Consider the following 12631-nt stretch of genomic DNA (forward strand, 5'->3'; position numbering starts at 1 on the left):
ACGAGCTACCGAGCCCTCTCTGACCTAGTCTGAAGAATGAGCTACCGAGCCCTCTCCGACTTCCACGTCCGGTCCAGAGAACGAGCTACCGAGCCCTCTCTGACCTAGTCCGGAGAACGAGCTACCGAGCTCTCTCCGACTTCCACGTCCGGTCCAGAGAACGAGCTACCGAGCCCTCTCTGACCTAGTCCGGAGAACGAGCTACCGAGCCCTCTCCGACTTCATCCAGTCCAGAGAACGAGCTACCGAGCCCTCTCTGACCTACCATGCCAAGCTTCCATACTTGGACTTTTCCCGTGCCAAGCTCCCTGCTTGGACTTTTCCGTGCCAAGTCTCCATACTTGGACTTTTTCCGTGCCAAGCTCCCTGCTTGGACCTTTCCGTGCCAAGTCTCCATATTTGGACTTTTCCGTGCCAAGTGTCCATACTTGGACTTTTCCCGTGCCAAGCTCCCTGCTTGGACCTTTCCGTGCCAAGTCTCTATACTTGGACTTTTCCCGAATCAGGTCAACTCAAGTCAGGTCAACCAGGTCAACCTTGACCAAAGGTTGCACCCACAATCCCCCAAGTTCCTATTCATGTCATACATCAAAATATAACTTCTCTATTCTTGTCAAACATCAAAATATACCTCGAGTCAGGTCAACTCGAGTCGGGTCGCCCAGGTCAACCTTGACCTAAGGTTGCACCAACAAGATGTGCCACCAGGTTACGATCTCTTTTTGGGTTACGATCGCTTTGTGTGCCAACCTCGCTCGGCGCCAAGTAATCACACCACTTATTCACCACCTGAGGTCTCCAAGCGACCTCTGACCGCCCACTCCGAACAAAAATTATAATCTGATGAGGACGGTGAATCCAAGAAGGGATCGTAACCATTTGTGACCGGATCACGACCACGATCCGATCACAAATACGAGTGACACGTACTCGGAACCACAAGGTCCAGGAGATCCCGCCTCCTCTCCGCCTACGTCCCTTGCGCCTTTGCCACCACTCGCTCGATGTTCTTCTCCTCTCACTGACCGTCTCCCCTTTCTCCTTCAAATCCCTCATTTCGCCACAGAACCAGTTCCGCTTTTGGTTCAAGGTAGGTTAGTACTGTGCACCGAATCTCCTTTCTCCTACCAAGAAGATGAAGAAGCTGTTGCGGAAGAGAGCCAGGGAGTATCACACAGACGAGGACTACGTAGACAAAGAATTCCCAGAGGATCCTTCTAGTGATGACGAAAAAGACGAGGACTCAGGTGTGGGAGATTATGGAAGCAGCGGCTCTAAAGTCAATGAGGAGTGAAGCACGGGATTACCAGGCTCCTCGAGGGTTGCAGGGCTTTTAAGGTTGCTTTTACAAAGATTTTGATGAGGAACCTCCCTGATGATCCCCTTGTAAGCGTTATAATTAGAGGTGTTTGATTCTTAACGAGATTAATAGATTGTTTTTGACTTAAATCTTTTATCTTTGGTCATCTTAGGGCCCAATATTGTCAGCGCACAAAAAGCTTGTCGCGGAGAAGCTCGCAGAAGAGGATTCTGAACAGAAGAGGAAGGGGGCGACGAAAAAGCACAAACATTTCGTCAATATTCTTATTACCTTTCATTTTGTTTCTATCCTTTATGTTGGCTTCACTACGGTCCGTATAAATATAGTGTGTATTTATTTTCATTTTCATTTCTAATATATACTTTAGTCTGACGAGAAGGGTCACACAAAGCCCGACAATTTCTTAGATGCGAAGGAGAAGTTTCTTATCAGTGTTGCAACTAAAGAAGGTAATCTTCGTGCTTCTAAAGGATGACAATTAAAAACTTCACAACTTTTATTATTCCAAATGGTAGTTATACACTGTTTTGTAGTTTTTATCAGTGTTGCAACTTAAGAAGGTAATCTAAGTGCTGCAAAAGACAACACTTAAAACTTACACAAGTTGTGCTATTTCAAATAGTAGTTGCAAGTTGTTTTTCTTTCTTTTACATCTAACTAAATAGTATTCTTCTTGCATGTGTGTTGATGTCTTGGATTCACAGTTGTGAAGCTATTTAATGCAGTAAGAAAACAAGCATTCCACTTTTGAGTTGTAAATTATCTTATTGCATACGGTGGTTTTGCTATTTTTGAACATCTAACTCTCTTCCCAGGTAAGGCATAGAGTTCATAAAGTGGCTCTAATCCTTCTAGTTCCAAAGATGCAAAAGGTAATGAATGGTGAATCCATACTGTGACATGCTTTGATACTGTATCTAATTATGAAGATCATCTCTCTATTTCTAAGAACATTAGTGTCTTAGTAATTTTATGATCTAGTTCACAAATTGAACTATGCACTCATATGCTAAACATAGCCTAAAAATGGTCACTCGTATTACTGACTAAAAATGTAAATTCAATTTTCACAGCATTCTCTAGTGACTCTTCTATTTCTTGTGATTTCAATAGTGCTGGCAAAAAGAAGAAAATAAGCCTTTTTTTTTAGAGCTACAGAAGCCAGCACCACGAGTCTGCTATTACTCTTCATCACATGACTCATTTCTGTTGTAGTCACCATATAAATGCAACGTGCATACTGTTACTCTTCATTTTTCTTTCACATAGATATTTTAATGTTTTTTAGCTTTCTAGAATGATTTATTCTTCTGTTTACAATCTAGTCATTATATGCATAATGTTTCTCATATTACCGACAAATAATTTCAATGTAATTATTGTCACAAGACTCTTAAATTTCTTGCCTTCTCTTGCAAAGCTCTAGTATGATTGCTCTAAATTGACATTGAGATTCTCTATAATTAATGAATAAACTGTTGAGGTTTTTATCAATGCGTTCCCTCAATGACTTGTTTTACCGTGAACTAGACTAATATAAAATGCATGCTTTGTGTAGATCTGATTTGATTCTAATAAGGGAAACAACAATGAGCCTGGATGGGCTCCCCTACATGGCAGTTACATGCTTACACATTCGAAATTGAAGGGCTAGCTAGGATAAAAAGGCGGTGCATGTAAAAAGAATGAATAGCTCGCTTGTTTATTTTTTTCGATGAGCTTTCAAAGTTTTGCTTTGGCATCTCACCAAATGCTTATTAGACATCTTTCTCCTCCACACAGGAACCTACAGCAGTGGTCACGGAGAGAAAGTTTTATCTAATAGTTCTCCAGATGACAAATAGCAACCGGAAGAACATTAGATTCTACTGTCCCCATGAATCAAGAAGTTGAGAAAAGTTTATTGTCTATGATGCTCAAATACAACAATTTTAAAATTGTTATCGTTTCAGTGTACTTTTAACAACAGTATCTATTATAATAACTTTTGAAGGACAAAGACAACAGATAAAATTGAATAAGTTTTTTGTAGTGAGTGTCGATGTGTATGCATACTTGTCCAATGGAGATGACTCCATTTTATACATCTTCTCATAACCTATGTAATAATAAGACGTCAGAGAATATCTATTGTCATAATATGTCGGGTGGTGGGGGATGTACGACAACCCTCTTCTAGGCAGAAGAAGGTTTCGTTGTAGTGGAATATTTCCTGATGAGCAACTGTTATTCTCTAATAGGTAGTTGTGATTATCTAATAATGTTCTCTGCTAAAGGAAGTCTGATTGGCTCTTGTGTCGATCAGGTTTAGGTTAGGAGTCATGTCCATGTAAGGTGGAGAGCTAAGCCCCGTTAAAGTCTGATCGATGTGTGTCGGTCAAGTTTATATTGGGCACCATGCTCATGAGAAGTAGGGAGCTGAGCCCAGGAGATCCAATAGGCTTTAGGGTCGGTCGGGTTTATGCTGAGAGCCTTATCTATGAGAAGTGAGGAGTTGAGCCCCGAAGGTATGATCGACTTTGGGATTGATCGAGTTTATGTTAGGAGTCATGCTCATGAGAAGTGGGGAGCTGAGCTACGGAGATCCGATCGACTCTTAGGCCTATTAGGTCTATGTTGGGATTCATGCCCATGAGAAGAGGGAAGCTGAGCCCCGGAGGTCCTTTCGGCTCTGGGGTCGATCAGGTTTATGCTTGGAGTCATACCATGAAAAGTGGAGAGCTGAGCTTCGAAGGTCCGATCAACTCTAGGGTCGATTGGGTGTATGTTAGGAGTCATGCCCATGAAAAGTAAGGAGCTGAGCTCCGGAAATCCGACTGATTCTAGGGTTGATTAGGTCCAATGTTATCAAAATCACGAGTGAACTCATAAAATCGTACCAAATCGTGAGTTTACTTATGAAAATCGAGTGAAATCGTGTATTAAAGTAAAATCGGAGCAAAATCGTAAAATCAGATCAAAATCGTATTTAAACTTGTAAAAGCATGATTTTTGAGATAATTTTATCGATTTTGTGTCGTAAATAAAAGGGAACTATTTTGGATAAAATGATATCGTTTTGAGACGATTTTAGATTTACATTTATAATGATTTATATTAATTTGTTATCTTGTGTTTTATTTATTTTTAGATTTAAGTTTAGACTTGAATTTATATTTATGTTGTATTTTCATAATAAGTATTTGGTTGTTTAAAAGTTTAAATATGAGGAGTTTATAATTATATGAATTAAAATGTTCTATATGTAGATTTATGCTATAATTTGGATTAAAATATTTAATGATCAATTAAAAAGAGTATATCAGGTTTCTTTTAAAATTGATTTAAAGTATGATGTAAAATCTTACGATTGTACGATATGATTTTATGACTGCTCTGATGATTTTACTTAAACTCTTGATTTTGATAATACTGATTAGGTCTATGCTTGGAGCTATGCCTATGAGGTATGGGAAGCTGAGCTTTGGAGGTCTGATCAACTTTGGAACTAATCAAGTATATGCTTGGAGTCATGCCTGTTGGTCCCTTTGGCGATCGACTATAGGAGAGTGAATAGCTTTCACAATAAAAACCTTTCTCGAACTTTTACAACTTTAATAAATCTAACACTTGCATAAAAAATAAGAGACTAATTAAAGAAAGGAAGAGGTTCTGATTTTTACTTAGTTACAACTGAGAAGGTTGTTAATCCAAGACTCTGAAGCACTAATTAAATTCTCATTCAGGTGTAGACGGAGCAGCCTCTTACAGCAGTTGAAGCACTCAATTACAAAGCTAAATTGAAAAAGAAATAATTACAAGTGTTCTGCCTAAGCCTCTGGGCCCAGAGTTGTATTTATAGTCATAGTCGGAGTGCCTAGAAGGGTTTCAAGCACCGGGGGGATAAACTTTCATCCCCATCGCAACGAAATGTGTCACGTCACGTTCCGGATAAAAACTTGTTCTGAGCGCCTGGACTCAGTCCAGGCGCCTGAACTAAAGTTAATCTTATGTTAACTTGTTTGGTCCAGGTTTTAGCTCCGGGTCCGCACGCTTGGGTCCGGGTCTTCTGCTCCGGCTCCAGCTCCACTTGTTTGGGTGAATTCGGCCATCCAGAATAGGTCTCATCCGAACCCATTTTTCGACCTTCGAGCAAGCTTCCGCTTTGACTTCTCGTCCCTTGGAAATGCCGTGCACCTCCTTCTCGTCCGCCCGTGTACTCTTTCGCAGCACATCATCTCTCGGACGCACCAAGCTCGTCGACTCTCTCCTGTGTCGTCCTTCTCGTTAGTTGTGTCTTGCGCTCGACTTCTTGTGCTCCTAAGTTCCTGCACACTTAGACACAAAGGTTAAATACCAACAGGATTGAACTTTACTTGGTTGATCACATCAAAACTACCATGGGGTACTTACAATCTTCTCCTTTTTTATGTGAGCAAATCCCAAGTCAAGTTAGGGTAAAATAAAAAAAAATAACAGTTATAAAATAAGATTTTTGCAAGTACAAAAATTAAAAATTGCACTAGCCTCTTCTTAGACTTAATCTTTACCACTCTCCCTTTTGATCACATTAAAAATGAGGTACATTAAAAAAATTCTACTTAACAATAATAAAAAGTCTAAGGGTCAATTAAAAAAATATTAAAGTTTAAGTTTCAAATTTTTTTTAACATATTTAAGGTAGGAAAAAATTTCATATAAAGTCAAAATTATCGTTAAAAAAAATTCTAAAAAAAAATGACATTTAGAAAATTTTAACATTTGAAAATTTTCTTACAATTAAGTGATAAAGTTCTCAGAAAAATTAACTTTTAAATAATTTCTAATAAAATTTTTGATAAACAATTGAAAACACTTTTATAACAACTAATTGCTTAATAGTTAGTCAATTTAATACTTATTTCAATAATTGACTTCCAGGCTGTGGCGAGACACTAGATCTTCTTGGATATTGGAGCAACAACTACTTTCTAGACAAAGTCTTTTAAAAAATTAAATATTTAATTTTCTCTATGAAAGCTAAAAAAAATAATTAATCTAAATATGATTTTAGAACCTAAAATAGGTTTCTTCCTACAGGATTAATCAAAAAATTTTTAGGAATGTATTTCTATGATATTTTCCTAATTTAGCCCTTATGGTATTTAAAATACTAGTTTAAACTATTATATCTCCTAATATTTTGATTATTTGAACATGCACGATTTTTCAAATATTCTATTTCTATTTTTAATTTGTCCTTTTCTATTTTCATTTTGTCGAAGTCTTCTAATCGACAAGAAACAGCTAAAGTTGATTTTAATTTTTTATTTTTTCTAACTTACAGTAAATTTTTGATAATATTTTTGCAAACTAAAATAACTTGTTAGGAGGAAGAGACCGTACCTGACTTACCTTGTCGATACTATAATTTGAAGCTCCCCCTGAAGTGCTACTTTCTTCCGATATCGCTCCCCTTTCATCGATGCTCTCGATGCTTATTTCGGACGAGCTTGCTTTGTCTTCGTCTTCTTGGTGACTTGCCACTAGCGCAAGTCCGGTGAGGGCTTCTATCTCCGATTCGAACGACGTTTCGTCCCATATCACTTTGAGATTTCTATGCTTGCCGGTTTAAGCTGGCTTCTTGTTCTTTTCCTTGTCCTTGCTTTTTAATTTTAGGCAGCTATTTTTTACATGTCCTTCTTCATTGCAGTGGTAGCATTTTACTTTTCTTTTTCTTCTTGTACCCTGTACTTGATTAAATTTCTTAGTTTTAAATTGCTTTTTAAATTTTCTTACCATCAGTGTCATTTCGTCGTCATCAAGAGAAGATTTAGAATCTCATTCGTCTGTTTTTGCCTTTAAAGCAATGTTGTGCTTTGACTCCTTTAGATCTGCCCATCTTGTTTTATGAACTTTAAATGTTGAAAATAATTCTTTTAAAGTACTTGATTCTAGATCTTTAGATATATATTAAGCATTTACTAATGATGCTTATTCAGTAGTTCTAGGAAATGCATTAAGCACGTTCCTTAGCGAATCTCAGTTGCTTACCTTTTCTCTGAGATTCATGAGTTCGGTGATGAGTTCCTTTATTCTTGAGTGAAGATGTCCAACATTTTCTCCTTCTTCTAATTTAATGTTGCTAATCTGGTTCTTGAGCAGATCATGTCTCGCGAGTTTTACCTCTGATGTCCCTTCATGTAGTTCCAGGAATTTCTCCCAGAGCTCTTTTGCTGACTCGTAGGCTTCGATCCGGTTGAATTCTTATAGCGGCAAGACGCTTAGCAGATGAAACTCTACTTTTTCGTTTACCACGAAGTTGACCTGCTCCTTCATTATTAAAAGTAAATTGAAATATGTTTTAAAGAATACCTTCATCATTTTCTTCCATCTCACAAATTCCCCCTCGAACTTTGGTGGATAGATGCTCGGTCCAGCCACCTCATGTGTTTCGTTCGACGGTTAGTCCTTCAAACTTTGGTGGATAGATGCTCGGTCCGACCATGCACCTCATGTGTTTAGTTCGACGGTTAGTCCTCCTGAAGCTGTTAGGCTCTGACTTGTTGGTCCCTTTGGCAATCGGCTAGAGGGGGGTGAATAGCATGCACAATAAAAATAAAAAGAATCTTTCCCAAACTTTTACAGCTTTAATAAATCTAACACTTGCATAAAAAATAAGAGATTGATTAAAGAAAGGAAGATGCTATGATTTTTACTTAGTTACAACTGGGAAGGTTGTTAATCCAACGCTCTGAAGTACTAATCAAATTTTTCTTCAGGTGTAAGCGGAGAAGGTTCTTACAGCACTTGAAGTACTCAATTACAAAGCTAAATCGAAAAACAAATGATTATAAGAGTTTTGTCTAAGCTTCTGGGATCAGGACTGTATTTATAGCCCTGGTCAGGGCACCTGGAAGGATTCCAGGTACTTGGGGGATAAACTTTTATCTTCGCCGCAACGGAACGCACCACGTCAAGTTTCGGATAAAAATCTACTCTGGGCGCTTGGACCGTTCGGGCGCCTGGACTTAGTGCAGGCGCTCGGACTTAGTTCAGGCGCCCGGACCAAAGTTAACCTTATGTTAACTTGTTTGGTCTGGGTTCTAGCTCCGGCTTGGTTCACTTGGATCCGGGTCTTCTGCTCCGGCTCCAACTCCATTTGTTTGGGTGAATTCAGCCATCAGGAATATGACTCACCCAAACTTATTTTCCGGCCTTCGAGCAGTCTTCCGTTCAGATTTCTTGTCTCTCGGAAATGGCCGCACCCCCTTCTCATCCGCCCACTTACTCTTCCGCAGCACCTTGTCCCTCGGACGCATTGAGCTCGTCGGCTCTCTCCCGTGCCATCATTCTCACTAGCTGCGTCTTTCGCTCGACTTTCTGTTCTCCTGAGTTCCTGCACATTTAGACATAGGGGTTAAATACCAAAATGATCTAAGTTTACTTAGTTGATCACATCAAAACTGTAGGTCCCTTTGGAGGCCGACAAGAGGGGAGGGGTGAATTGCCCTACAAGATAAAACCAAAAACCCTTCTCGGATATTCAACTAACTTAAAAGAACTTGTAATTAAAAGGACAGAGACTAATTAAAACAGAAAATAGACACAGAGGAATTACTTGGTTTGCAATCAGAGGATTGCTAATCCAAGGCAAAGAAGGCGCACTAATTGATTCTCCTCTGGGCGGAGTAGCCTCTTACAGCGTTGAAAGCACAGAAAGAAATAACAAATGAAAGCACTGGATTACAAGTAGTTGTTCTTGATTAATGATCTTGCTTCTAGACCAAGGCTATATTTATAGCCTTGGTCGGGGCACCTGGAAGGGTTCCGGGCGCCCTAGGGGGGATAAATTTTATCCCCCAACGTTCAGATCGAGTCAAAGCTCGATCTGCTCGAAAATCAACTTCCGGGCGCCCGGAAGGGTTCCGGGCGCCCCGGAGCCCAAAGTCAACACAGTTGACTTTTGGCCCGGGCTCTTTGCTCCGGTTCAGTTCTCCTCGGTCCAGGTCTTGTTCGCTCCGGTCTCGCTAGCTTGGGTGATCTCGGCCATCCGGAATAGGGCTCACCCGAACCCAAGTTCCGGCCTTCTCCTCCCCGGTTTCTCGTCCCTCGAACGCCGTGCACGTTCTTCTCGTCCACCGGTGTACTCTTCCGTGGACACCTCGTCCCTCGGACGCACCGAGCCCGTCGGCTCTCTCCCGTGCCGTCCTTCTCGCTAGCCGCGTCTTCCGCTCGACTTCCTGTGTTCCTAAGTTCCTGCACACTTAGACACAAGGGTTAAACTACGCAGGACCTAGCTTAACTTGTTTGATCACATCAAAACACCTCGGGGTTCCAACAATCTCCCCCTTTTTGATGTGAGCAACCCAAGTTAAGATAGGGTAATACAGATACAGTAAAAACAATTTATTTGCAATTAAGTCCAAAGATATTTCAATTTAATAAGTGTATACTTCCCCCTAGACTTAACATACTTCTCCCCCTTTGATCACATAAAAAATAGGGGTTCTCTAAGCAAGTCTAAGGTAAAAAAATTTAAGTGAAAAAAAATTCTAAGGCAATTAATATTTATTTCTAAGGCAATGTTTCAAAAGAGAATATCTAGTTTAAAAAAAATTCTAAGTCAATATTCAGAAAATTTTAAAGTGAATTTTTATAAAAGATTTCTAAGGCAATTTTCAAAGGAAAATGTCTAAGACAATATTCATAGAAAAATTCCTAAGTTAAAAAAAATATCTAAGTTAATTTAAAAAGATTTAAGTCAATTTCCAAAAAGAATTTCTAAGTCAATTTTCAGAAAATTTCTAAGTCAATAATTTTCAGAAATTTTCTAAGTCAATTAAAAAAAAATTTAATTTCCAAAAAAAATTATTATAAATTAATTTTAAATATATAAATTGAATAACTCTTTTAAAGCATTAGGTAAATTAAATTAATGCTTTTTCAGTTAGTCAATTAAACTTTTCATTTCGATACTTGGCTTCCAGGTCGTGGCGAGGCACTAGGCCTTCTTGGTTATTGGAGCAATAACCACTTCCTTAGACAAAGCCTCATAATGAAATTAGTCGTTTAATTTCCTTGCTGAAAATGCTAAGTTAAATTAAACAGGTTTTTGGAACCCAGTAGAGGTTCCTACCTACAGGGTTAACCAAGTATTTCCTAGGTACATAGATTTTTGATATATTTCTAATTTGACTTTGATGAAATCTATAATACCAATTTAAACCTCTATAATTTCTAAAAGTAGAAATATTTGAACTTTTATATTTTTTCAATCTTTCTATTTCTTCTTTTAGTTTTTCATTGTGAATTTTCAATTTATCAAAATCCTCTATTAGACATGATTTTGCTAAAATTCTTTTTGTTTCCAGAATTTCATTTTTTAATTTGGTATTTTTATTTTCTAATCTATACATGGATTTAGTCATTGCCTTAATGCCAGAGTAAAGTTGATCAGGGGGTAAGAGGCATACCTCACTTACCATATCAGACTTGAAGTCTGAATCTCCCCCTGCTTCGCTGCTCTCATCTGAGGTCGCTCCCCCTTCATTGATGCTAGGTTCTGACGAGCTTTGCCCTTCGTAACTTGCCATCAACGCTATCCCAGCATATTCTTGAGCTTCTGATTCGGATGAAGAAGTGTCGTCCCAAGTTGCTTTTAGGTTGTGTTTCTTGGGTGTCTTCATTTTGACCTTCTTGAGTTCTGGGCAGTCTTCCCTTAGGTGTCCATCCTTCTGACACTGGTAGCACCGCACCTTTCTTCTACCTTTTTGATTCTTTTGATTACGATTCTAAATTAACTTTTAAAGTTTCTTACCGCCTTCGTCGCTTCCAGGCAGGTCGACTGTTCATCCTTGTTGGTTGCGTTTAGAGCCATAGTCTGGGTTGTGTCCTTTGATGTCTCTGCACATCTAGTTTCGTGTAATTCAAGGGTAGAAAAACATTCCTCTAATGTACTTACCTCCAAATCTTTTGAGATGTAGTAGGCGTCGATGATTGAAGTCCACTCCGGAGTTCGAGGAAATGCGTTGAGCGCGTAGCGTATTGTATCCCGATTTGATACCTTTTCTCCGAGGTTCTCGAGACTAGTAATTAGTTCTTTTACCTTCGCGTGTAGACTGGCTACTTTCTCACCTTTTTCCAGACGGATGTTCATCAGTTTGTTACGGAGGATGTCCCTTCTAGCGAGCTTTGCTTCGGACGTGTCTTCGTGGAGTTCCAAGAACTTCTCCCAAAGTTCTTTAGCAGACACATAGTTTCCGATGCGATTGACCTCTTGAGGCGATAACACACTCAGCAGGTGATGTTCCGCACGGCTGTTTGCTACCGACTCATTCTGCTCCTTCTTTGTCCAATCGCTCTCTTCTTTTTCTTTTCCATCTTTATCTACTGGAGCTATAAAACCATATTTCATAATAAACCGAATTTTAAAATCTGTTTTTAGGAATACCTCCATACGACGCTTCCAGTCTGCGAAGTTCCCCTCGAATTTTGGTGGGACGATACTTGGTCCGGCCATCTTGTTGCTTCGATCGGCGGTTAGTCCTCCTGAAGCATCCTCACTCTGATACCACTTGTAGGTCCCTTTGGAGGCCGGCAAGAGGGGAGGGGTGAATTGCCCTACAAGATAAAACCAAAAACCCTTCTCGGATATTCAACTAACTTAAAAGAACTTGTAATTGAAAGGGCAGAGACTAATTAAAACAGAAAATAAACACAGAGGAATTACTTGGTTTGCAATCAGAGGATTGCTAATCCAAGGCAAAGAAGGCGCACTAATTGATTCTCCTCTGGGCGGAGTAGCCTCTTACAGCGTTGAAAGCACAGAAAGAAATAACAAATGAAAGCACTGGATTACAAGTAGTTGTTCTTGATTAATGATCTTGCTTCTAGACCAAGGCTATATTTATAGCCTTGGTCGGGGCCACTGGAAGGGTTCCGGGCGCCCTGGGGGGGATAAATTTTATCCCCCAACGTTCAGATCGAGTCAAAGCTCGATCTGCTCGAAAATCAACTTCCGGGCGCCCGGAAGGGTTCCGGGCGCCCCGGAGCCCAAAGTCAACACAATTGACTTTTGGCCCTGGCTCTTTGCTCCGGTTCAGTTCTCCTCGGTCCAGGTCTTGTTCGCTCCGGTCTCGCTAGCTTGGGTGATCTCGGCCATCCGGAATAGGGCTCACCCGAACCCAAGTTCCGGCCTTCTCCTCGAGTAGCCTTCCTTCCCGGTTTCTCGTCCCTCGAACGCCGCGCACGTTCTTCTCGTCCACCGGTGTACTCTTCCGTGGACACCTCGTCCCTCGGACGCACCGAGCCCGTCGGCTCTCTCCCGTGCCGTCCTTCTCGCTAGCCGCG

The 12631-nt window shown here is 40.1% G+C and overlaps 1 protein-coding gene across 1 annotated transcript; it reads left to right on the plus strand.

Annotated features, from left to right (window-relative positions):
* The first annotated feature begins 1135 nt into the window (after positions 1-1135).
* Positions 1136-2993, plus strand: LOC121972232. Its single transcript, XM_042523926.1, has 7 exons — positions 1136-1247; positions 1292-1386; positions 1473-1574; positions 1689-1770; positions 2026-2045; positions 2137-2193; positions 2886-2993. Exons 1-7 carry the CDS (start codon positions 1136-1138, stop codon positions 2973-2975), a joined length of 558 nt encoding a protein of 185 aa, XP_042379860.1. The 3' UTR covers positions 2976-2993.
* Positions 2994-12631: the final 9638 nt, after the last annotated feature.

Source organism: Zingiber officinale, chromosome 4A, assembly GCF_018446385.1.
Source record: "Zingiber officinale cultivar Zhangliang chromosome 4A, Zo_v1.1, whole genome shotgun sequence".
NCBI classification, from domain to species: Eukaryota; Viridiplantae; Streptophyta; class Magnoliopsida; order Zingiberales; family Zingiberaceae; genus Zingiber; species Zingiber officinale.

Excerpts from the sequence above, each read along its gene's own strand:
- LOC121972232 (XM_042523926.1), top strand. The coding sequence starts at position 1,136 with ATGAAGAAGCTGTTGCGGAAGAGAGCCAGGGAGTATCACACAGACGAG. Across the intron at positions 1,575-1,688 it reads CGAAAAAGCACAAACATTTC|TCTGACGAGAAGGGTCACAC; the intron begins GTCAATATTCTT and ends TATATACTTTAG. Across the intron at positions 1,771-2,025 it reads CAGTGTTGCAACTAAAGAAG|TTGTGAAGCTATTTAATGCA; the intron begins GTAATCTTCGTG and ends TTGGATTCACAG.